The 27,991-nt window shown below is 38.0% G+C and overlaps 1 protein-coding gene across 1 annotated transcript in view; it reads left to right on the top strand.

Annotated features, from left to right (window-relative positions):
- Nucleotides 1-673: 673 nt before the first annotated feature.
- The window catches only part of LOC129577212 (protein O-mannosyl-transferase Tmtc3), a 48,545-nt gene continuing 21,227 nt past the window's right edge, over nucleotides 674-27,991 (top strand). The window contains exons 1-4 of the mRNA XM_055463857.1: nucleotides 674-1,248; nucleotides 12,914-15,331; nucleotides 22,315-22,451; nucleotides 26,150-26,231. Coding sequence (XP_055319832.1) covers nucleotides 15,146-15,331; nucleotides 22,315-22,451; nucleotides 26,150-26,231 — 405 coding nt within the window. The 5' untranslated portion in view covers nucleotides 674-1,248; nucleotides 12,914-15,145. The remainder of the gene's footprint in view (nucleotides 1,249-12,913; nucleotides 15,332-22,314; nucleotides 22,452-26,149; nucleotides 26,232-27,991) is intronic.

Raw genomic sequence — 27,991 nt, forward strand, 5'->3', positions numbered from 1 at the left:
CCGTCGATGGCGTTTGTGTAATGCAGACATGGGCGACAACGACAAACCACTGTCAATAATTTTCATTACAAAAACAATATCAGCCCAAAACAGTTTCGCAGCATGTGAAACTCACACTCATTCATACATGCACGCTTTACTCCACTTCACTCGACTCGACTCGACTCGACTCAACTCCACTCTCTCCATCCATGTTGTAATGCATTCGCAGATGAACGCGCGTTGCACTCTTTTATCCAACGCTCACATTCAAAACTCATTCAACTACACAAAAAGAGACACATTGTAGGTACCATTAAACTGGATGGCAAACCATTTTCCAATGGATTTTAATGCATTGCTCACCTCATATCGAGCCCATTTATATATCATTGCCATACAGAGATTGTTATCGAAGCAAATGAATGGAACAAATGTATTTTTAATCAATTGAATGAGAAATAAGTTTTTATTTTCATTAAAAAATGGAATTAAAATGTAATATTGGAAATTGAATTTTCATTTGCCTTCAGTTTTTACCATTTGACTCTTCGTATGGGTGGCTGAATGGTGTGCTTCCGAAGAAATGTTGTGTGTGTGTGTGATAAGCGACCGCCGCATATGTATGTGTGTTGCGTCGTTATGAGGACTACAACACGGTACACGTCTATATGTGTGGTACACATGGAGCGAGCATAGAATGCGGCGAAGAGGTCACGTGATCACGGTAACACAACCGCTCGAGTGTGTGTAGCAATAACATAGGCGGCAGAGTCTGAATGCCATCCACGCGCAAACGAATGCGTGCATGCGGCAATGTGTCTGGCCGTTTTCGTCTACATTGAGTTGGGTTGCTTTGAAAATCGTCACTTCAGATCGATGTGAAACGTCATTTTATTCACACACAACCAACGACAACGCCACAAAAATTCCGAAAACTTTAACTTCAAAAACATTATTTTGATGACGATATTTTACATTGAAGAGAAAATAAAAAAAGACGAACAACAACACAATGTGCAATGGAAATTGTTCCGATTTATTTGCAAAGAAAGAAACTCAATAAAATGTTCAAGTAAATTTGGTGTATTTTGTGCAAATGTTCGTAGTAAACAACTAAATTTCCGATTTAAATGCTTGAATTAAACGAAAAGTGAGCGAAATAGTGACAAAAAGAAATTTGTTTTTCCCGATTTGTTGGTTGTTGGTTCCTTTTTTTCTGGTTGGCTGTCTTTGCCTGGAATTCAAAGAACACCACATGAATTACAAGTGAGAGAAAATAAATCAACCAATTTCTATGTAGAAAATAATCAATTGTCAATATTTTTTGTTGTTGTTGATCAATACACAAGCAGCAATCAAGTTTACAAAATAATTTTTAATTCAAAAGCCGAATAATTCGCATACGATTCATTCAGTTTGTTTGTTTGAATAGGTATAGAGCAGTGTGTTTACAATCAACTTTAATTGAATCAGTTTAGCGTTTCGTGTTGTACACACCGAAGTCAAAGTCAAAGCAACACATACATGTTACAAACGTGTCTGTGTGTTTTTGTTTCTATCTTGCTTTTTTTTTTTCGTCCAGCAAAACTCGATTTTTTTTGCATTGGTAACTCCACTCGCCACTGCTAAGGTTCATCTCGGCGAAAGAGTTCAATAAATTCGGTCAGAGCGTGAATGAATGGAAAGAATTTGAAGAAAAAAACGAACACCAACAACAACAACAACAACACATAAATACAACAGCGTTGAATTTTGTTGTTGCTCCCATTGGATTCGTAATAGAATGAAATCGTGTGCTGTGTGACGTGTTGCAGTGTAATTCCGGCTTGAATAAACTATATCCAAAGTGTATATATATATATATATATATATATATATATATATATATATATATATATCAATACAGTCGATATCATACCATCGACACATCAACTATACTTTTACGGTGATGAAAGAGCTTATGGCCATCGGCAGTGTCAATTTCACATCGCAAATCACAATGAACACATGAATTTCTGCACACAAAAAAAGTATCCATTATTTTTGGTCCTAATTAGACATTTTCTTCTTCATTCTCATTTGCTCGTTCTCGTTCCCCGTCGGAATTTGTTCAAGTGTGTTTTCGTTTCGATAGAACAAGAAAAAAATTTATCCGAAAAAATAAATGTGCTGTGTTGTCAGGCATTAAAAATTGGATAAAGAAAATTCCCGTCCGTTTTCGTCTTGGTCGGAGGTTTGAAATGCACACGGTGCTGGCACACAACAATAAATATGGTACACATTTTGACACGTTGAATGAATCGTGATAATTTGATTGTGGCAATTTATTGTTTTCGTAGTTATTTCAACGATTTAATTTGATGGGACGCGCCGCGTCATTTTGCCGCGTTTTTGGTGTGTTCTTATCGTAATTTCACTTCTCTACACACCATCATCTGATCTCTCTTTTACTCCACCACTCCTACCCATCGTGTCCATGTGCATCGAAGCATAAACTGACTTTGAATCCTTCGTTTTATTCGGAAATTCCTTCGAAGTTTGTTGTATTTTCGGTCGTTTCTTCCTTTCATGCTTTCGGCCGCGCATTTTCGTTTCGGTGGCAATGCGTTGTTTATCGTTTAACCAACAATCGATATAAGAAAAGAGAGAGAGAGAGAGTAAGCAGGATATATATAAAATGCGAGTGAGAACGAGCAAAAAACAGCAGCATCATTCCCAAATGCAATTAAAACAAAGTATGCGAGATAACAAAGAAGCAAAGTAAAACGTTGCAGAATTCTTTCGAGTTAGTGTGGAACAGGAGCGTGAGAGTGGAAGAGAGTGTGTGTGTGAGTTAATGAAAGAGAGAGAGAGAGAGAGAGAGAGAGAGAGAGAGAGAGAGAGAGAGAGAGAGAGAGAGAGAGAGAGAGAGAGCAGGCAAGCAATCTCAAGAAAGAGACGTATTTCTCTGTCTTTATCACACGCCGAGACAACGAGTTTCAAGTATCAAATAAGAACGGCATTTGATTGTCATGTAGTTCACGCATATTCAAACGCGCTAGTTCTTAGGAAAAACTAATGCGAATGTTTCATGTTAACGCTTAATGAACATTCCATATCATCATTTTCTTTCGTCTCACAACTTTCGCATCATCTTCGCTGTTTTTTTTTATTCCGACGTCTTATTCTTCTTTTCTTTATGTGCCTCTGATCCAATGCTCACTTCGAGTGTTGAACCATTTGTTCGCTCTTTTGCCTATTTCATTACGGTTCTGCTTCTTCTACCTCTTCTTCATCGTCGTCAGCATTGCTGTGTTTGGCTTCTTTTTTCTTCAGCCGTTCCTAATTTGTTCGTTTCGTAGCAATTCGTTCATTTCAATCTGGTACGCGAAATGAGCCAGGTGGAAGATTTTGTCTCTCATCAATCCGTTACAAGCAAGATATATAGTGAGCCAAATTAGAAAATTAAGCAAAGCAATTGCTCGAAATGAGTGAGAGAAAATGAAATGTGTCGAATGTCGTGTGGGGGTGGGTAGTTGTGATGGTATGCAATGGGAAATTGAAGCCGAAGAGCCAAAAATGTGCGAAAAGAATGGTGTAAATGCAAACACATCTCTGTCGACTAATATAACCGACATGGAAACAAACTAAACAAATAAATAAACCGTCATAAAAGACGAAAATAACAAAACAACCTCAAGCGACAATATTCCACACGGTGATGAGTACAGTGCGATACATACACACAAACACACACAGCAACACGGCAAATTGGGAACGTGAATGCCTAATGAATTGATGCAGTTTTTCCAAGGTTGACGACGAGGCGATTGAGATAGCCAGATATGGAATCAGCGAGTGAATGAATGAGTGAATGTGAGACGCGGTGAGCTGGTGCGCTGTTTGTTTGTTTTCTTGCCGAAAAGGCGCCATATTATGATTCAAACATAAACAATGTCTGACTGTAATGTAAGTTCGTTAACCCTCCGCCCCAGTGCGGTTCGTTAGCATGGGATGGTTTTTAATAAGCGGCCGAAGCCATCGTAAATCCTGATTTTTTATGTGTTCACTCTTTCTACCATATTTTTAGTGGAAATATTTGTGCGGTGGTGAGAGTGTGAGTGGTGTTAGCGCTATATTGCCTGTTGGCCCCGCAGCATCTCTCTCTCCCGCTACATATATAAATTTCCATAGAATAAGGTTTTAGTGTTTTGGCTCTCACTGGAAATGTCTCCATCTCCGCTCAAAACAAACACGCGCACTCACACACTGTGCACATACACCGTGGGTGGCTCGGTACAAATGTACAATATTGTATATGCACCGTTGTTTACTATTCTCTATGTTTCGAGTGCCCGATTGAATAGGTTGAATATAGCATGATTGCGATTGTGCGTGTGCACGGTTCAATGAATGAATGAATGAGTAAAGCAACGACAACAACTACGACGACGATGTCGGCGGCAGCAATGATGATGATGATGATGATACGAAACGTTGAGCGCGCTCAGAAGATGTGCTCACACACATGCACGCCGAACGAGAGCAAGAACAACTGAAGAAGAAGAAGAAGAAGAAGAAGAAGAAGAAAAAAAATTATTGTATGCTCTTCTCGATCAAGATGAAAACAATATTTATTTTATCCAATTTATTCCGTTTGTTTTTTTCTCTTTCTCTAGTTCGGTTGTGGGTTCGTGCCATTTTGTGTGATGTGCTTGTAGTTTTGGGATGTGTATGTGTGTGGTGTTTGCTCATGTTATTTTATCGCCTGCGGATCCTTTTTCGCGGATTCATATTACAGAATCGGTTTCCATTACTATTGTCATTTCACTCGGCATTCGATTTGAATGCTTGGAAATTGTATTTATTTATGCGGCTCGGTTTCTCTCTCTATTCCATTTTGCCTCTGCTTGACTGGTGCGTTTTCTCGCTTGCCAAACTGACACTGACATACACACTGTGTGACAATGGTTAACAACATTTCGTTTTTGGTTAGATATTGCCAGCGGACAGTGAATTGGTATCGACAAAACCGATATTTCGATTACATATACACAGCGAGAAACACAGAGCGATTGAGTGTGTGACTGAGTGAAAATTCATTTAAAGGCATCGTAAGCCGTAGAGCGGCTTAGCTTGAAAACAATAGGCAACAATCATTCTCAATGGATTTGGATACTTCTGTTAGGCATTCGCCTATTTCCATATTATAAATTACGATTCCATTTCATTTTTGCCCGATGAAAGAGCAAAAAAAAAAACACTCTAAACCATTCCACCCTCGCCCATATACAACTCTCGACTCTTGATGATTGCCATCGCCATCGGTTGTCGTCGTTGTCGCTGTTCCCGCTGCTGCTTTTGTGCGCTACCAAATTTTGAAATCTTATATCCTACTGTGCGTGTGCAGACACTTTCTCCCATTTTTCCATGAAATCAAATATGCGTTCACTAGTTCGAACATTTGATTGTATTTTACCGTTCGGTATTTTAAATGAAAAAAAGAAGAAGAATTAAACAGTGAAGATATCGGTTTAGCATTGGTCTGTTATATAAGACCACTTTTGAAGTCGTATTTCTGCTATTGTAATGACTTTTGTACAGATTTAAAATTTAACAGATTAAACAGAATTAATAAGGATGGTGAATCATTTTCTAGTTGAAAATTTAACTTTTTGGCATAAACACAGAGAGACAGAGAAAAAAAGGAAATTTTCAAGTCATGAAAATGATTTTGATGCTCTTTTACGGAAGCTCTTGCGTTCAGAGGAGAGAATGAAAAAGAATAGAGCATCAGCAGCAATATCAACATGAGTCAGTTTTAATCTTGTAAATGTAATTTTTCATTTTGAAAACGTGTGCCAAAACGGATTTTATGCAACAAGCCATTGATGGTTGTTTCTGTCTTAGTTACATCACATGACGTTCCATTTTGAGTCGTGTTATTTTATCACTTGTGCCGGAATAACGAAGAGAGCCGAAAAAACGACACACAACAACATTAATAGCTCCAGTATGAGTAATGCTTAAACGTGTGTATATGTATGAGAGTGTATTGTGAAAATGTGCGGCGATGTGTTTTGTTGTGCTGTGCTGTACTATTCGATGAGTCGAAAATGTTCACTCTTTTTCCGCTTTACGTGATATTTTCCTTAAGGGTTATTGCTCTTTTTTTCTATTTAATCAATTTTCCGGAACGGTACACGAGCCATCAAAATCATGCGGCGAAATGATGTACACCATTTTTGCTTCTTCTTCTTCCTCTTCTACTTGTTTGCCGCATCTATTTCAATTACACTCGGGCCCACAGTGGAACACCATTTGTGAAATGCGGTGTACGATGAATGTTGTCATGTATGAATCGAATAAATGCACATTAACATCTCTATCTCGCGATTTCACCTAAGCAATAATTCATTTTGTTGAAGCGTCTTTCCGCCATTCGCATCGTTTCGACAACATCATTTTATGTGTGCATAAAAATAAACACATTCACACATTTCCCGCATCGAATTGAAAGGTGAATGTGTTCAAAGGGACACGAACACAGGGCCACATTTAATTCTCACACAAACACAATTCCTTCTCATACACACACACACACACACACACACACACACTCATGCATTCAGTCACTAAAAAGCACAGAGAATCAATCGTGAACCGGTTTGACGGAAGTCGAGAAGAATAGCCCATTTTGCAATTGGTATACAGTAAGATTTTGTGATGCGAGCGATGTGATGAGAGATAGATATATCTTCTTCCACATGACACCATCGTCTCTCAAGCGAGTTGTATGCTAGGGGGAAAGAACTGAGTAAATGAAAATATAAATATTGTAAATAATCGCATATTCCACCGAGTTTGGATCAATAAGCGTCAATGCGTGTCAATACGCTGAATAACTAGCTGCGAATGCATGCAAATATGGTCAATAAAATGTGCGTATTTGCAACTGTCGTTCCTGCTCGCCACGAATGAGACGAAGAAACAGAAGAAAACAACAACAATAACACTACGGAACGCAGTGCAAATGCCTGTGTCAATGAAGTAAATATACCAATAGTTCTTTCCCCCAAGGTTGTATGTTCAAATTCACACGTGTGAAATTCTATTATGTATGATTTGCGTTCCGTTCATTGGGATTTTTGAATGAGCGTCAGACGGTGAGAAGCGGTGGCGACGCCGAATGTGAGGAAATGATTGACGCATTTACATCTCAATAGATCGACAGCAATGTCAAGATAACAACTAAATATGCTTCACAATTCAACTAAATAAAAAAAAGAAGAAATGAACACATTCCGGAACATCATCAACATAAAAGTTTATTTAGCATTACTGATCTGATGACAACTGAACAAGCAACTTTGTGATTGTGTGTTTGTATTTTTTTTTTCTTTCTGCGATGCAGCAATACATTTTCACACAAGCTTCGCAAGCACATACAGAAGAAAACAAAAGACATGTGAACCGTGGGGTGGGTGCGAAAAAGAAAGAAAAGAATTTGTGTATTTCAAAATTCAAGGAAAAGGACAAAAGTCGCAATCAATGGCTTTTATTCTTGGCAATGATTTCTCTTTTCGAGATTGCATTTGAAAGTAGATGAATATTGGGCAAGAGCTTTTAGAACGTATTATCGCAACGGTTAACAACCTTTCATCGTCTGATAAGTATTTACCTTGTGAAACACAAGAGGAAGAAGAAGCAAATCCGCGAGTATGAAGGAGCATATCAAAATATTTGCTCATGTGATTTAATGTTAAAGCAAAAATATGGTGGAATTTCATTTCGTGGAATTTGCCGCAAACAACCCGCAAAATGCATTTCACTTCAGGTCGACTGTTGATTGAAGTCATGGTAATAGTTTTTCTACGGTAATTTTCACATCTACTTTAGAAAATTGTGTGCACATGTCTCGGTTTTATCTGTTGTGTGGAAGCGGATGTGTGTGTGTGTATATGTACCTCGGTATGTGGATTTTCCGATTCCATAAGCATTTTTCATTAGATTTAATGTTCCAATAAAGTGTCTTCATTTTCTATTGCATTTTTGCTTACAGTATAATCGCACTCAATTGATTCCCCTCTGTTCCAAACATTTCGCAGGCATTCGTTTAATTTTATTTCACTTAGTTTTAGTGATCGTCGCAAAAAAAAAAACAAACGCAATTTCGATTCGGCAAATATAAACCGTATATATCGTTGCATTTGGTATATTTGCAAAAGGCACACACAATGAAAAGAGAGCGGAAGAGACGGAAGAGACTAGAGTTCGATTAAGTAAAATGGTTGTCAGCCACCCATTTGGTTTGGTTTCATTCATTCTTTTGCCGATTTCTCGAATTCTCTCCCTCCCCATCGACATGCCATCCGTAAACATAGCGACAGTAATCGCTCAATTATTTGTGCTTTGTACTGGGTTTGACTTAGCTGTACGGCATGTTATCTACTGCTGACATCAAAATTACACGAGAAAAGAACTTCGCAATTTCATTTTTTTTTTCTTTTTCCGCCGCCGTCGTCGTCGTCGTTGTTGTTGTCTTCTTCTTTTTCTTATTTATTCCTTGTTTCCACTTGCGTTCACAGGCTTTTAGTTTGGGTTTGTTTTTCTTGTCGGATTTTGTGTATGTGTTGCGATTTGAGCGTTAGACAAGCGGTCGGTCGGTCGGTTGGTTGGTTTGTTTGGTTACTTGGTTTTCAAATTTAATAAAATTTCGATTGCGTGTAATGTTCCAACGGCTATTATTCTTGGTGCCCGTGTTGCCTGCTTTTTTTCCCCATTCTGCAATTGTATTCTCGGTTTGTTGTTGCATTTGCCAAACGTGAGTCTTTTATTTCTCCTTATGTCTTTCGCGTTCGAAGTACTTGGGTAGACAATGGAGAGACATCAGCAGCAGCAGCAGCAGCAAAACTGACTCGAAATATCGAGGGTGAATAAAACCAAATGACTATCACATTTTTTTTCTCTTTCGGTATTTGTGTCTCAAATGTTATCCCAATTATTGTTTTAGCATGCAAATTAAATGGCAAGCATTTATAGAGGAGACATGAACGAAAATTCACTCGAAAATCGACCCGCGTCTTAGCATACAGACAAAACAACAACTTGATAAAAGCTGAGCAGCCGCCTCAAACAGAGAAAAAACGCAAAGCAGAAAAAGAAACTAAAATAACCATATCTTTTTTGTCGTCATTGCTCTCCGCTGAGTTTTACTTATGCGAAATGCGAATGCGTTATTTTTATCTCTATTACAAATTATTATCATTGAAAAAAACAAAAAAACAAAAAGAAGATGAACAGACAAGGGACATACCAAAATAGCTCGGGGTGAAATTGTACGTCGACAAATTTCATACGTGGTTCCAAAACTGAAAAAAAAACACAATATCAAATCTATTAAAAGTGGGCAGATGGAACAACAATTTTCGTTTTAAACAAAATCGGGTTGATTTGCACCAAGAAAAGCAAAAGCATACACAGAGGCAGGAAAAATTAATAGAGAAAGAGAGAGAAAGAGCGCTGAGAATGCGAACCAAAAGTGCTTAACTCTTTTTGTTGCATTTTCTTGAAAATGCCACTATCGTCGAAAATGCGATGACTACAAGAGACGATGAATGCTGACACCACCCACATCGAGAAGCATACGCTCTCGCTGTTTTCTCAGTTTCACTCTCTCTCTCTCTCTCTCTCTCTCTTTCTCTCCATTGCTTGCACTCACCTCGCTTTCCGCTGCGAGCCAAAGGAATATATTATGAAAACGCCATAAGCGCACAAGTAAACTATAGTTGTACGAAAGCAAATAGCACAATGCAACATCAGAACAACGAACCGAGAGTCAGGGAGAATGAAAAATAGAGAGAGGGTGAGAGAAAGAGGCGACAGCTTAAACGCCAATCGTTTCCTTCGGTACACATAACCACAAAACTCTTCTTTTGCCGAAGGTTAGTGAAACGTTGCTAGACGCTAAAAGCAAACAGAAAAATAAAAATCAAAGAAAAAACCCTTGCCGAGCAGGACGAGAAGCGAAAGCTTCAGGCAGGGCAGCAGTGGTGAATGTGAACACACACGCAAACACACATTATATGTGGCTCTGTGTATGCTGTAAACACATTTCTCTCACAAATAAGTGCATTTACCTTACGCTCATGCTTTAGTGTGCAAACACATTTCTTTTCTACGGACTTGTTTTTTGCGTGTGTGTGTGTGTGTGTGTGTGTGCTGGTTTATGTGTATGCTCACATTTTTACAAATAACGAGACAACTTTTTATTCTCTCCATGACACTTGCCATTTACTTCTGCTTCTTCACTTCCATCTTTACCTGTGTGTGGTATGGTTTTTCCCTCAACCATTCTCTCGTTAGTCCAAAGATACTTTTTGTTTGAAATAAATGTAGCACATAAAAAATGTGAAACGTTCATAAACAAATAAACGTATTTTGACGAAGTCACATCATAAACACCGACTATAGCACACGCAACGCGTGCTCCTTTCTTGCATTCAAAAACACACACATACACATACACACACATATACAATGTTATGATATGGATTTTTATGATTGTACCGCATTTTTGCAATCTTTTTTTCCCTGGGCTTGCACCAGTGTGGCAAGGAAGAGAGAGCGAGAGGCAGGTTGTGTGAAAGAGAGAGGCAAAATTGAAGGAAATGGTAAAAGAAAAACTGAACGGAATAAACCGCAAGAGAATGGAAAATGCCATCAAAACACCAAAGCATCCTAGATACAGAGAGCTTGTGTATCACAAACGCAAACATTGGTATAGATTATAGTGACATAATAAAATGCTACAAGTTATGCATATTCTCGCATGTGCCTAACAAATGCCAGTTTTCTCCCTCTCTCCCTCGGTTCCTCTTGTGCGCTTTGTGCGCGCGCGTTCTCTTTCTCTCGATTTCCATACTTTTCGCATAGACGGTGGTAGTAAAAGGACAAAAATCATAGGAACAACAAACAACACACCGATGCAAAAATGGAAAATACACATAGGTATATTCACAGAGAGAGTGAGAGAGTGAGAGAGAGAGAGAGAGCGTATAGAATAGATGGTAAAATAAAAACCAATGAGAATGAACCGAAAAGGAAAATGCAAAGCAAAGCAAAGCAAAACATGAAAAATAAGCATTTGGGGTAATAGAATGAAAAACCGTTTTCTCCGGTCTCGTCAACATGGTCGGCCAGCCACATGAAACCGACCATCGTTACAAAAATACGCTACAGATTATCTAAGTTTGTTATTCCTTCAGTAGGTTCACTGCTGGGGATTTTTTTGCCTTCTTCTTCTTCTTTCATCTCATTCTCTTTTGTTTGGCCGCAGTCAGTGGTATATGCAACGTTCCATTTTCTTTCTGTTCATCAATTCGATCAACAGTGCAGACGCAATATTTTCGCTCTTTTATCGATATATTTTCCATCTGCTTTGGTTGGAGGTGGTGGTTGTCATTCTTCCAATGAATCACCCTACGTTGAATGGATTCGATTCGTTGCGTTTTCAATTTGATCGATTCTCATGTGACAGAGTACCTCCGGATATTGAAGTATGCTGTTCATGTTGAGCTGTTGTTGCTGCTGTCATACGATTTTGCACATAATTACCAAGCGACCAGCGGAATATCGTTGTCATTTTAAGCTGATCAAGCTTTAAGACTCAATTTACGAAACTTGGCGTCATTGGCGATGGTGCTGTCTCCAACAATGTATGTTTGTGTCGTTTTGACGGAGGCAATGTTACGCTGGATTGCTGTTGTATGCAACGTACTTACAACAAAATTCAATTTAAAAGCTTATGTGGTAATTTTCGTCTTCGTCTCCACTTTGGATTTCGGTGAAGCATAAATGTTTGTAGCCATGCCAGCGTGTTCATTTTTAATGTGTAAACCATTGTCGAAGTCATCATCGTCGGAGGTGTTGTTGTTGGTGTTTTTTGTTGTTGTTGTTGTTGTTGTTGTTGTTGTTGTTCACATCGTCATTGGACGATCCTTAAGTTCTTGTATTGTAATCTGTCTGCTATTTATCGATTTGCCATTCAAACAAAATCGATAATATGAATCGATGGTTACAATTGACTGCCAAAACTCCATTTAGACGTCGGAATACGACACGGGAAAATCGAAAGAGAGACACGGACAGAAAGAGACTGAAAAGTTTTTGAATTTTCGAATTAGAGAGTGAGAGCAACAACCGAACAACAGTAATTGCTGCCACTCGTCAACCCATTCCACTGTTTGCCGTTGTCGTCGTTGTCTTTCATTCGATTCCAATGATAAATCGACTCGATTGCATACATTAAAATTTAAATGGAAAACTAGAATACTGATTAGGCTGTGTCACAATTGGGAACAACAAGCAATTAAAATGGGCTTTAGTCGCAAATATCCATTTGTAATAAAACAAAAATACCCTCAACAGCAACATAGTTTTTAGATTGTTTGTTGGTAAGTTTCTCTCTCTTTTTCTCTCTATTCCATTCGATGTGTTTTCGCCGAAATGTCAGAAGAAGAAAAAACAATTCGAACGAAAGCAATGAAAATTGCGCACTGAGACAAAACGAGAGAGAGAGAGAGAGAGGAAGCAATGAGAGATAGGAGGATAGAAGTGAAAATGTAGGCGGCAATTCAGCCAATTCAGAGGAGAAATAGAATGTAAGGTTGGAAAATGTGCAATGATAGACGGGAAAAACAAAGAGTGAAATTGAAATTTTTGGTTGTTTTCTCGCCATTGTATGTTTTCCTTTTAAAAACTTGATTGCGAATTGTTAGTTTTGTGCAATGATCGCTCTATATCTATATCCGTTTGCGTTTCGCTTCTCTTTTCTTCTTCTTGCTCTTCAATATAATACGCCATGTTTTTGTTATTTTCTCATCATTTATTTTAATCATGGTTCTTTTCATTGTATTTTTCTTTCTTCCTCCTCCATTTTCCGTCTATTTAGTTGCCGACATCGACCGAATATGAAACCTTTGATTCAGTCGGCTGAATCCCATTTGAACCAGTTGCGAGGTGGCGCTCAAGTGAACGAACTAGCGAACGAGAAAAAAATAACGAGCATGGAAGAGTGCAACTACATTCAAAAGTAGCGGCGTAACACAAAACAGACACCGAAATTAAGTTCAATCGGAAATTGTATGTGGCGCGACGGAAAAGATAGAAAACGGTGGCATAAGCGGCTGAGATAAACAACAATAACAGCAGCAGCAGCAGCAGCAGCAGCAGCAACAACAACATAGAACATGGTCCTACGCGTAAATATGCTAGAATCAATCACATAAACACAAAACAACAGCCCCGATTCCACCGAACAAAAAAAGCATAATTTAGTATAGAGACAGAGAGTAGTGGCCTGATTGGACTACGAACGAAACGTATACGTAGCGCGTGCATTCATTCATTCAATTTGAGATTTGGTTTATGTGCATCCATTTCTTTTATTTATTTATCCTCTGGTCTTTTTTTGTCTCTGCTCGGTGTTCATCGGTTTTGATTCGCTTCGATGACTAAACATTAAGCTGAAAGCTTAACATTTAGCAAACCGGGCAAAAGAGCGCGAGGTGATCAGCGCGACCGAGTGTGGAAGAGAAAGAGAGCAGCTAACGAAGGAGCGAACTTAAAGGAAAGCGCATTGTATGTTTATTGTTTGTGTGTTTAAAATAGAAAATTGAACAATTATACGGTGTTGCATTTTCTGCCCTGGCCAAAACATACACACACACACACACTCACAAAAACATTTCATTTCGACAGCCCCATGTTGTTAGTGTTGCAATGCATTTATTATAAATGGGAGGCAAATAGCGTATGCATCAGCACGGGGACCACCAACACCACCACAAACAAGCAAAAAAAGAAGAAGAAGAAATGTTATAATACGATAGAGAGAAATAACGCACACCCAAGAATTTAGTTCAACGATTAAATTTAGCCGAAAAAAATAGTGGAGAAGAAACATACCAACGGACGAAAGAGCGAAAGCGTAGAAAAGTAAATACGTAAGCGCATAAATTCAATAGAGTTACTGCATGTCCAAATAAATTGCAATGGAATAGACGCAAACGAGAGTGAGAGAATAAAGAGAAAAAAAACACAGAACGAACGGCAAACCTGCGAAAATCGACTCTTGCATGTGTGTATTTGTATGTGGATATTAGAAATGTAAGCATAAGAAACCAGAAGCAAAATCGCGAGAGAGTGAAAGCCGAAAAGAGAAAAAAGGTACATTCCTCTCTCACACACACACAAACAACCATACATAACATATACATATACTAACGGGAAAAAAAAAATAGTTGAAAGAGAAATTAATGTGCTCTCTCCGACAAATATATTAATGTGTTACACGTGAATGTGTTTTGTTGTTTCTTTTTTACATACACGAAAAAGAAGAATAAGAAGAAGAAAAAGAGAAAAAAAAAATATATATATATATACATATAGAAAAATTGGTTCATATTTAGTGAAATTGTGAAGCGATACAAAAAGAAAAAAAAGAAATATAAGGCAAAATGTGTTTATATTAATCATTTCGAATATATTTTAGCAAAATAAGTGTATGTGTTTACTGTTTAGTATAATAAATGGCCAAAGTAGCAAAATTCAAGTAAATCCAGAGGAGAAGAAGCAAAGGAAAAAAGTTGAATCAAAAAAGCGACACAAATTCAGTCGGTTGTAAAATCAAGTCGTTGTCCCCCGCCCTCAACTGAAGAACCAAGAACTGAAATTGAGCAAGAAAATCAAGAGATCAGCAAAAATAATAATAAACAGGACCAGAAAGATAAAGAGAGATAGAGATAGAGAGAGAGAGAGAGAGAGAGAGAGAGAGAGAGAGAGAGAGTATTTGTTCATCGACAAGAACGCAATACCATTCCAATAGAATCATTCAATCTAAGACATCTCTAAGACTTGTAATCCAAATAGAAATAGCCGTAGTAGCAGCAGCAGCAGCATCAGCTCGAAGCACATCGCGTTCGAACAATAAAAAGCGAAATAAATAGGAGCAGACAGGGAACGAAAAACAAGAAGTAAGCGAGAGAAAGGGAGCGATAAGAGAAACCGAACGCGAAAAGCGACTGCGATCGAGAAAGAGACAAAGAGAGAGAAAATATAAGTGCTTCAGAGTAAAATAAAAAGAAAACATAACGCGACGAAAACGAAACAGAAACACATAATAATGGCGTTGCAACATGTTTTCGGTGCAATAATAGCGTTTACTTGTGTCGCATGTTACTACAACAGTACCCAGTGTGACTTTGTGTTCGACGACATAAGTGCTATTAAAGAAAATCGTGATTTACGACCTCATACGCCATGGCGAAATCTATTTTTCAACGATTTTTGGGGCACACCAATGCAAAAGGTAAGCACTTTTACACATAAATTTCATTGCACTACTACTCCTACTCCGACTCCGACAAAGACGGCAACAACAAATTAATAACAATGAATATAGAGCTGTGTGTGTAAATGGTGGTCGCCATAGACGCAATGGAATTTTTTTTTCGTCGCTCATTCTTTTTCTCTCAGTAGTAACATATAAAAGCGATAGCCTTCACCACATGGTTCGAATTGAGTTTTACTTTTGCGAAATCGATCTCAATAATTGTGATTGCAAGTACGAGTTTTTATTGAGTTAACATTGTTTGAGCATATGGTGTTTTTTACGGTAGCTTTCCAAGATCGTGAGACGAAAGGAAAGAAAAAAAGTTGGGAGAAAAGGAAGCAAGAACCAACGCGTCGAATCGAATTGAATTGGATCAAAGAAAATATGTTCATCCACTAAAATAATCTGTTGGCATTTTAGATGAATGTTTTTTCTAACTTAAATGCTAAACCTTTTCCCTCATTGCTACTTCGGATATCGTTGTTATACCCACGCGCGCACACACACACACACACACAGAGAGAGAGAGAGAGAGAGAGAGAGAGAACAACGGTTGCTTTTCTTTCCGCTTAAAACTGCATGTGAAGTTGCAAACCCATTCATTATGGGACCCGTACTAAAGAAAAAAACTTTTCTATACCATGTTGTGGTGTTAATACGGACAATGTGATTTCAATGGCACATTCGATGGGATTAAACTTCCGAAAAATTGCTCCCATTTTTTCTCTCTCTCCATTTTTAAACGATATAATGTTTAAGTGCTTTTCGTATCGATTTTATGTGTGCATTCGGGTGTGTATGTGGGCGGTTGGATGGATGAATGTTTACGATGACGAACAACAATTAAGTCAAATACCTTTTGTTATTTGAAGAGGCTACCCATTCTTAGACAAGCTCGACCATATAAAATAGCGCAATCAAAAATATTGATCCTGACAATGATGGTCAGCTAAACATGAAAACAAAGGTCAACTCTTGACATAATCAAAAGGAAATTATCAAGTTCCGTTCGTTTTATGCTGCTGAATACTTCAAATACAAAGTAAATATATATGCTATGTTCGTGCAACAAAAGCATGAATCCAAAGTGCATAAGAATAAAAGTGAACCGAACCGAACACCAAATAACTCATTGCATCAGCAGTGTGTTTGGTACAATGGTCGAAAAGCATCTTGAGCCAATCGACTGAAGCCAATCATATTGATGAGACTTAAATGCTCGTTGCAATTCACAAAGAATGAATATGTATGCGTATGTGTATGTGTGAGAACACCGTAAAAATGAAAGCGGTTTATCGAATTGACACAACTGTGGAATTTCAGTTGTGGAAATTGATTGGGATTTACGGATGAAAAGCTAAACGATTTACCACCATATTATTTTATTTGAATGGCTTACTTGCAGCAACAGCAGCACAATCAGCATACACACAAGAATCTATTGACCACTTGCGTCAGCAAATTGTGTGAGTGTGTGTGTGTGTGTGTGTGTATTTTGAAGCAATTTCAATGACTGTAAAATAATAATTAAATGCATTTGCATCGTATAAACGACCATATCAAGACAAATATATCATGTGTGTGCACTGAATGCCAAAATGGGAGAGCACACTCATATATTTTGATTGTATTCCGTTGGTTTTGGCTAAGAAATTGTATGCATAACGATGATGATGAAGATGAAGACGACAACGACGACGATGACAGCCATAGCCACAGCAAAGTAGTGGTATCACGATAATAAGTAAATAATTATGATCAAAACGATTCATTTATAATTCAGACGAACAAAAGCCGCGATTAAGTCGGGCTTAATTCGAGTAATTGTATCGTTCAACGGTTTTTTCTTTGGTTATTTTCTTTGTTTGTTCCTTTTACACTTTTGTGTTAGTGTGGCAAAAGTACAGATGTTCACACAGGTGAAAGGAAAATTAATCACTGCTATTAAGATGCACGATTTCATGTCATGCTTTTTCGAAGCCTCTCGACCAAATTGATTGTATGGAATGTGTCTTGCTTACATAAGGGGTTGAATATGGTCGATTCAATCGGATTTGTTTGGCATAAAGTCACATCATGGGTCACACGAAATGCTTTTGCCTTAGGATGAATGAACGGGCCACAACGAAAGAAAGAGAAATAACACAGCATTCAACGCATATCAATTTGGACGTAATTTCCTATTGAATAATATATAATTATATGCTGGATTCATTCATTTTAGGCGACGCATATTTCCCTGATGTACAACATCCTACGTTTCAGTTAATGGCACCAATATGTCGTGTATAATTGAAATTTTTCCTTTCGATTGAACTAATGCATGCTCTCAATGTTTTATTGGAAAAAAGAAATTAACTTATTTACTTGCGTTGATTACACATAAAAGCGTCTGGGCGGGATGTCATGGCGTAGCTTGGCTTGGCTTGGCTTGGCTTGATAGCTGCTCAAATGGTCGCTCATTCCCAAATCACACACCGTGTGATGATCGATGCAGATTTAAGTGCAGGTCTTTTGTTGCTCTTCAAAAAATCTCGTCAATATACTTCCAAAACGTGCTATCAAAGTAGAGAGAGAGAAAGAGAGAGAGAGAGAGAGAGAGAGAGATATGGAGAGAGAGAGATGGAGCATTGCAACAATTCAATGAGACTAAATAAAATGCAATTATGCGTATTCATAAATGTGATTTCGTAGCCATAGTCATAGCCGGCCCATTTTCGTCTAGGGTACAATAAAATATTAATTGATATGATTATTAGAATAATAACCGTACTGGTAAAGTTCACAATAATATCGACGTTTAATCGATTGAGTCGATGTATGCATAATGGTCTTGCGTGTGCCTGAATCTGTCCGAGTTGTTCGACATTTCCAACATCAACGTGAGTTAGTTAAGGGTCTCGCTCACCATGCGACGATTGAAAACGCACGAATAATTATAATAGTTTTTAGCTGGCATAAATGTGTGTGTGTGTGTGTGTGTGTGTGTGTGTGTCTACCATAGAATCTATTCGATAAATACACACTTGACCGGTTGAAACAATGGCAACTGCTTCAGCTATGCTCTCGACAACTTCAGGTTTAAATTGTTATTTTTATCTATATTGGCTTCCGTTTCATTGTTGCTCCAGTGTTTAGGCTTTTTGTTGTATCACTATAATGTGACGTTGTTCACTGTTTATTATACGTCACATAATCCTTTAATCTGGTTTAGATTACATTCGATACATGCACTCGAGCCGCCATGGTAAAGCTTACTCGTTCATCATCACCATCGTCATCGTCATCATCATCATCATCAGCAGCAGCAGCAGGCAGCAGGCACCATACTTTGTGTGTGTTTGTGTCAAGTTACACATTGGCATCACAGCACACCGCCCGAGCGCACACTTTATTGAACTCTCGGCACATGCATATTTAATTAGACAACAACAACAATGCGACGAAAGGGTGAGAACGGAGATGGAGAAAAAAGCGATCCAAAATTAAATTATTCAAATAATTCCATGATCAAATAGAGTACTTCCATATGTATTGTGGTTTCCTAACTTTGGAATTTAATTTCCTCTTTGCCTTCAAATTATATTATTTTCGTGCAATAAGTTTGCCAAATCAAAATTGACGCATGCCGAGCGGCATGCATCCGCTTGATAGGAGCCAAAGAGTGCTAAAGAGATGTCTCATGTGTGTCTCATGTGTGGGATAGAGAGAAAGGAAGAGGGACAGGAAAAGCGAGAGGCATTTTGCAATTGAATGGTTTGGAGCGAAAATGTAATACAGAAAAGTTGAGCGGAAAAATGTCAAATGAAAAGGGATAACTGTATAGTTCACTATAGTTTAATATACAGTTTACTATATAGCTATCCCTTTTCTGCTCATTCATCATCAACATTTTTCCGCTCAAATTTTCTGTATTACATTTTCGCTCCAAACCATTCAATTTATCACTATCCATACTTCAATGCTACCGTAATTCAATGCTCATTATAAACGAGAGCGTGGACAACACCACACGACAATGGCATTCAGTTTATTGACAGTTAAAAAGTGCCCAAAATGTGCCTCAAGACATAAATATTTATGGCATAAAATAGCAGCCGTATAGCAGAGCATACATATATCAACCACATATATTCATTCGAAGTGGTCATACCATAAATGCTGCCTGTCACACAGTTAAAAATCAGCACATTAATCGACTCCATTAAATTTGACAATTGGGTCAGCAAATACATAGATTCATTGGACATTTACGGTTGGCTGTGTTCCATTCTCTCTCCCTCTCTCTCCCTCTCTCTCTCTCTCTCTTTGCGCTTCACACGGCTAAAGGCTCTTCAGACCCGTGTCTGAATATCATTTTAAGTGCTCCAGATTTTCACAAACACATATACACTGGAATATATGCGGATTTCTACCGAATGTTGGATTTTGTGCATAAATGCGCCAATGCGACAGTCAAATTGACTACTCAACAAACGAAACGATACTGCCCAATCATTTTTGCCCTCCCCGGTATACAATTTGCATGCAATTTGAAGTGCTTCATCAAATGTAACTTATTTACAGAGACGAGCACAAAAAACACATTTGGTAGCAGTTTTTCGGCGCGTTTTCCATTCGCATCAAATTTCTTGAAGTCATTGTTTTCCAATACTAATTGACAACACATCAGGACGGTGCCATTTTTCTGTTTGCATTTTTTCTCGTTTCATTTAAATTCATTTAAATTTCGGATTTTGATGTGTGATTTTTTGTTGTCATAAATGAACTGCTCAGGAATAATCCGCTTTCAATAGAATGTTCAGAGTTTACCATTTCATCTTATAATTTATTTCATCAATAAAAATCAATAAAAATCATAAAAAGACCAATGCAAATTTTAAATGGCACATCAAAATTGTTTCTGAATACATTCGTCCGTAGAGAAAAGTACCCTGAATATATTATGATTGACATTTTGATTTCGCATCATAATGTCACAATCGTAAGAGCACCGGCGGACAAATTAGAATAAACTTTCTTTTTCAAAGGCACAAAAATTGCACAGTTTTGATGTGTCTTCGTTGAAATTCAATTAGAATTGGAAGTGAATACACTCAATACTTCGACAACAACAACAACAAACAAGTTGAAAGCATCAATTTACATAAATGGTTTCGTTTTTCTTCGTTTTGCCTATGTCTGACGTGTGTATGTGTATTTTGTTGTTTAATTCGTCTGCCGTATCGGTGAAATGCTCGAAAGTGCGTTTTTTTGCTAAAAGCTTTTTCAAGTGAACAAACAAAGAGCATATCCAATTGCCGTAGATTTGATAATTGAGAATAAATGACATCACCGTCACTGTCGTACTGGCAAAAAGAATGAGTCGCAAGAGGAAACACAAAAAATAGAAAATTGACGTTCGAATGCTCCTGTTGGGCGAATTAAAAACGCGACAATGATTTCCAATTTATAATCTTCAGCATGCGAATCAATTTTTCGCCAAATATAGAAAGTCGTGCAATTCAATTCAAAGGAACGACAATGGAACGGGAGGGAGAGAGAGAAAATTGCTTCGTCTTCCGAAGTTGAACAAGTGCCTATATGACGCATACTAAGAAAATGATCGAATGCTTTTTCGCCAAATCCAACGCAACGCTTCTGAATAGAGACCGAGAGAATGTTCGAGTTTGGCTTCAAGCTAACTTGAAATGTTGTTCGGCAGACATTCAATTAGCAAAGATTAAAATGAGAGTAAACAAAGGTTATTAAAGTTTGCTGGTAGTTTTCGATATACATCGTATAGATCGTTAGCAACGCAAAGCTTGTACCGGCATGATGCGGTTCAATAAATTTGGTTGATGATGGCGGTGAAGATGAAGTGCTACTCAATCCAATATTTTACGAATTTCCAGCAAATATTCGGTCTGGAAATAAAAAGAGTGCGACGCATTAAGTTTCACATCTATGTGATGTTCGCTTCGCTGGCATCATGATTGTGGGTGCTCGCTTGTACACCAGCGCACACACAAGTGCAAATCGTTCAAGCCACAGTAGCAGAAGCGGCAGTGGCAATGGGAGGATGCGATGAGGACGAGAGTGAGGGAGATGGAGGAGATTTTCAAGTGATTTTCAGATTGGTTTTCGATTTTATTAAATTGTATAAGCTTTTTATCATCTCATTTCCAATCGGCTTGTGCTATGCATAATAAATATGCGGTTATGCAAATTGACGTAAAACATTTTTGGTTGAATCCGTTTACCATCGAGCGATCAAAAATGTATGTGCGAGCTTAAATTGGCGCGAATTTTCGCTAAAATGTGGAATTAAAATGCCGTAATTGATAAAGAGCCGCGCTAATTTATGCACTGAACTGCATGATGCAATATTAAAAAGCTTAAAATGCAGCAATCGCAACGAAGATTCAAGAGCAACGATAATTTACATATAGACGTATCGTAATCGGGCGAATTGTGAACGGCGAATACAATCGCATCGTTATCACTAATGGATAAGAAGTGTTACATGTTCCAAAATGAGGGGAACCCACATAGAAACAAGGGGCGGAGAAACAGGAGGAAAGCAGCCAAAGTGGTTTTACATTTGGTTTGAATTGTAATTTTAGGGTCACATCTAATTTAACTTTCAACTCGATCCAGCGAAAAGGTTATAGTTGAAAACAGTGTGATAGAGCCAATATCATATCACTGATATGAAATCCACCATTTGGATGCCATTTCATTTGCTACATTGTAGTTATGTCGATTTTTACATCATTTACATACACAACAGACATTGTTCACGTTCTATTTTTTTGCTCTATTTTATGAAATAGTCTCGTCAACCATTATAGTTGCCCTGATTCGTTCGGATAATAATTTATACACCATATTTTTTATCTATATTCATCTGTTTATGTGTGTGTGTGTGTGTGTGTTTTTTAATCTGTTCAATTTCCCTTTTTCTATCTATTTTGCAGGAACAAAGCCACAAATCATATCGACCGTTGTGTGTGCTCACATTTCGTTGGAATTATTTAATTCATGGGCTAGAGCCATACGGTTATCATTTAGTTAACATATTACTGCATCTAGTTGTATCGTTGTTATATTTCAGGTAAGTTCAATTTAGTACTTTCAATAGTCGTGACCTTTAAATAAAACATTAAATGAGTTAAATTCTTGGAGTGTTCTTTCTTGGGAAATATCTCGTCATCATTGATATATAATTATTAGTTTCATTTTATTTCATGTCTTTTTTTCATCGTCTTCAGTTTAAATATTCGGTATAAGGTTATAAGACCCACCACTTGATTCGATGGGATGATCCATATAATTTTGTGAAAGTTTTCAAATCGAATATCCAACCGATTGATTATTACGAATGTAGTTAAATAAATAAATATGTTGTGGACTGTGCGAGATATATGTGGTAAAATGGATCTAACACCACACACACACACCACACATCTCTCTCCCGCATATACTACACTGAGCCGAGAAAAGAGAAACTTTGTGATGGGTTTCAACGTTTTTTATATACACACACGCACATACCTGAGTGGTGAGTGTTTGATTGCCACTAGGCTCGGAAAATCCTTTATGGATATTACGCATTCAGGCCATGGAATGGAAAATGTATCTGTACGACAGATACGCAGTACCTGTAGTGTCGGCTTGACTAATCACAAAAATTGATAAAGTCGTAACTTGAACGATTTTTTGTTCGGTTTCGAAACATTCGAAACTTACAAAAAAAGAAATCGATCAATTATGTATCGTTTTGTGTGGCTAGGACCATACAAGAACCTTTTCAAATGAATGACTATGACGTTTACGCTTCGCAAGAACGGATTTATATTGAAAATGTCTATGCTATTTTAAAGTCAATTCAAAATAAAAACAGATTAAATAAGAATAATTAAGGACACCCTATTGTTATAGTTCTTTCAATTAAAAAAAAACAGTTCTTTGAAGCGTGGCACGAAATTGACTTGCGTTGATAATGTGTCCATTCGATCCATCCGAGTATTGAATTAATGATGGCAAAGCAATTAAATGGAGGGGGGGGAGGAGCGAAGAAAGAACGCGAATAAAACAGAACAGAAAAAAATTAATTGCAATTGCGCATTTGATTCAACCGTTGCTTATAGTGTTTTGAGGCTCAAGTGAACGCGTAAAAGTGAGAATATTTGTCACTTTATCTGTGATATCCGTTATCATAAATATCCCATCGAAGTGGAACGAAAATATTCCAAGCATGTGCTTCACGCTTGTGATTTCCATCGTGTCGACACCATTCTTTATTTCTTCCACTCAAATTATGGAGGAAATATTAAATGGCCCTCCAATTGCTATAATAGATAGGCTCTTCGTTTTTTCTTCTTTCTGATGTATCAAATGACGAAGATAAAAAAATGAAGAAAGTTTTGGCTTTCCACTGATTGAACACTTCGAGTGTATATAAACATAGGCCGGTTGTTCCATCTCCGTGATCTCTATCGCCCGGAATATAGAAAACAAAAACGTCGAGTAGAGGACAACCAATGGGCGAAGACAGCGAGAGAGAGAGAGAGAGAGAGAGAGAGAGAGAGAGAGAGAGAGAGAGTGAGAGGAAGAAAAAACAGAAAAAGTCCATTTTTTACGTAACATCGATTGTCCTACATAATGTAAAATCGAACGATGATTATTGTTTTTTTATGTATTATTATTGCTGTCATCACAAATTTCGCATATTTCACGTTCCACTTCCGGAATATTGGAACAAAAGAGAACAAACGACAGCAACCCTGAACACACACAAAAACTGAAAATATCTCTTGCACTATCTCTACATGTGTATGGCAATGCAAAGGAATATCTGTCGCACTGTTGATATCCAGTGTACATAAATTCCTCTATCGCGCCAGCCAACACTTGAACACCGTCACAATTGCCATTGCCATTCATTCAAGAAGAAAGACGGGGATCATGCCCGACTGCTGCTGTTGATGTTTACTCGCTTATTCTCTCTCTATCGACCGCCGGTCTTATCACTCTATGCTGCTCTTTCGTTTCTATTTCTTCCTTTTCGCTTGCCATTTTCATCATGCCCTTCTACTCTCTCTGCGCCCCCTTGATCACATTCGTGCGGCATCGATGTGGCATCGTGCACATTAACAAGCAAAAGTAGAGACATAACAGAAGAATCGTTTCGCATCGCCGATGAAGAAAGATTATTTCATACATATAAATCGAGTGCCATGATTATGACTTATATTATTATGGATGTTATTATTGGTGTTGGCGATGTAGTTGAATCATCGACAGTCGGTCGGTTGTTTTTTTTTCTTTCTCTACTTTTCGCTTTCTCTCTTTGTGTATGCGAATCGGTTTGTGCTCGGCGTTTTTTTTTTTGTTCTTCTCGTCGCACTCTCCTCAGCACCCTCATCACCGGCGTCACGCGATTTATTGACTTTTGTGCCATTAATACTGATACGGTGGCAAATATACGAAGAAAAAAAAATGGAAAAAGTTGAATAGAACAGCATACACATGGCGAGCGAGAGAAGAAAGAAAAAGCAATTCGCATGCAAGGAGAATGCGGATACGAGCATTGGTCGCTATTATGCAAAGATGCGAAATTGGTACAATTTCGAATAATTTATGCTGTGCATTTGTTAGGGACAACTATGAGCAAAACGCGAACAGCACGGCCAGCAGCACAAAGAATCGAAAATGATGTTTACTCATTCAGAGAGTGAACAAATAAATGTATAAAACATTAGATAGATCTGATTCGGCATTTCGCCGAATGCGTAGAACTGTTTTTCTGCCAACCAAGAAAAAGGCCAGTAGAGGAAACAAGAACGGAACAAAAAAATGCAAACATTTTTTTGTTGGTGTGTGTGTGTGTGTGTCTTCTTCGTTGTTGATAAAATTAAAAGACGAAAGCGCAGCACACTATAGATTAATCGAATGAAAAGATATCTGGCTGAGGGTGTTTGTGTGAGCTCATCCGGATGTGAGGCGAGAATAAGCAAATAAGTATTTTCTTTATGAGTCAAAGAAAATAAAAAGTAAATCAACGAATTATCATCTTTTGTGTTGGGCGTATGTGTGTCTGTGTGTTATAAGCAGCAATCATCGTTTGTGATCTCATGTCACACGAATTCATTCTCTTGCTGGCGAGCGCGCGCCACTCAGTTTGCTATCATAAATATTGCGACGCGTTAGTAATGTGTCGGTAGAGGTAGTGAAGCGTTAAAAATGCGCGCCCGCCTAAACGATGGGATGGTTAAAAGGAACACGTGCGAATAATAATAATTTTACCACCTTAATATGAATTTCTTACGAGACGTTAGTTTCGACCATTGCGCGCACGATACCAACGCACCAATTCATGCATCCACATCGCACCGCAAACCAACCGTGCAAACGAGTGCGAATGACAGAGACGAAACGAATGAACGTCAATGCACATGAAAGACCCAAATGCAATAAATATTCAATATAACTGAGCTTATTTATGTCTCAGTGATTTGCATAAACTCTACTGTTATTCTCGTTCTCGCTCTCTTTCACTTGGTGCGATTTTTCGCTTCCGGCCGACGATGACGACGACGACATCGTACATTTCGCCAATGTTAATTTCTTCTCGGTATTTTTTTGTTTGTTTGTTTCTTTTTTTTTTGTGGTGTGTGCGCGCGCGATGCGCACTCCCATATCAACATTCATTTCATTTTCATGTCTTCCGTTTTCATTGTTATCGAATTCATTGTGCATCATTTCATTTGCTAATTCAAAATCACTTTTTGTTCTCTTTCACCCCAACAGAATGTGCACTATATTTTTCAGTGACGTAACTAGCTTTGTAGCTGCCCTTTTGTTTGCTGTGCATCCGATACACATAGAAGCGGTAAGTAGTCCACAACCCACAACATTTCGTGATTTGTACTTTCTTTTTGGTTATTATTGTTCTACTGTGTTTATCCTATGCTCGAAGCTTTTATGTTGTCAAAAAGCGATAAAAGCAAAGGAAAACTCGACTCGAGACAATTTCAGGTGTAGTGAATTTTACAAATGTGTTTTCAAAATTCGCAAATATATTTACAAAGCGTCCAAAAGAGAAAAGGAAAATAAAAAGAAAAATTGCTTTCGTTTTGATTGCTCAAACTTTCAGTCATTGAGTGATTGAAGAGGGGATTCTTTTTATAAACTACAAAGAGCGCTCTCTTTCCATTTTTACAGGGAAAACAACCGAAGTTACACATTCGATTTTCGCTGACACTGGAATTTTCACCCGAAAATTGTGTGACACTTGCTCAATTATTCCCGCATTTTGAATTGGAATCGTTGGGCTGTGTATTCGTGTGTTGGTGGTCGTGAGTGTGTCTCACTGAATTTTTAATGGAACAGAGTGTTAGGTTTATGTAGCATCAGCAGCAGTTTTATGGTAATGGTGTGTGATTGTCGAACAGAAACGAATGAATGGTATCGAAGAAGTGAGTGCACGGCACATCAACGCAGCGATAAATGTTTGTGTGTGGTGCGGTTCATTAAAAGTACATCGAGTGATTGATTGATTGCGAGACATGTTACTTCTTTGCGTCTTTTTCAGTTCAATCCGCTTTTGTCTCTGTTGTCCCCATTCATCGTTTCGACGTGTCAATTATTATTTGAATGGAAGTTCATTTAAAGTTCAGCAAGTAGCATTTCCTTTTGCACCTCCCACTCTCGATCTAAGTATCTGCCATCGAATTTATTTTATTTCCACATTGAAAATCGTGTTTAGTATTTTAAATGGGTGGACGGGGCTGGATGCTCTTCCACGTTGTTTTCTGTTGACGAACGCATAAATTATCGTTGAGCATTGTGCAATGAAAAATGATTCGATTGTGGCGAAAATGTGCGAAAGATTGATTAAAACACCCCGCCAAAACACTTGATAGTGCAGGCAAAAACCAGCGAGCGCACACGATGGCTGATATTGTTGGAATCTCTTTTCAGCCACGCGTCGCGGACTGCATTGCAACCAAAATCAGCAACACACTGACAACGAACAAAAAAAATACTTTGGATTTGATCGATATTAATCCTGATTGCACACAATTTATTATCTGCAAACTTTGCGTTTTATTTCCGAGTTGTATTTTTTACGCGTTGTGTTTTTTTCTCTCTCTCTTTCATTTGCCTCATTCCAGTTTTCTAGTTGATTTTTTTACACTTTAATTCCATTCGTTGAGCCGAAGTACTGATGTGGTGTTTTGTGTCACTTCTCCTCGAGCATTTTTCTTCCCGTACTGTGTTTGTTACTCTCTTTATTTCATCGGCTGCGTTACGATTGTAGCATTGACTTGAAATGGTAAAAGTCCATATATTCCGTACGCATGATAAATTGCGACATTTCGGCGACACGGCGCTGCTTTTTCTAACACAACATTATATTTTTCTTTATCCTCTCCGAATTACGGCTAGATTGAATCAACTTGGAAACGAAAGAAATCCATTGCTTTTGCCACACAAAAAGCGGCAGCGAAACAACAGCGAAAAAAATAGCAGAAAAGCACACATCTTGCAAAGTTTTTAACAAAAGCGGGATGAACAAAAACGAAACAATATCCCAAACAAACTCTCTCTCTCTCTCTCTCTCTCTCTCTCTCTCTCTCTCTCTCTCTC

This window comes from Sitodiplosis mosellana, unplaced genomic scaffold (assembly GCF_009176505.1).
Source record: "Sitodiplosis mosellana isolate CC-2019 unplaced genomic scaffold, AAFC_SMos_1.0 Smas_scaffold_6197, whole genome shotgun sequence".
NCBI lineage: Eukaryota > Metazoa > Arthropoda > Insecta > Diptera > Cecidomyiidae > Sitodiplosis > Sitodiplosis mosellana.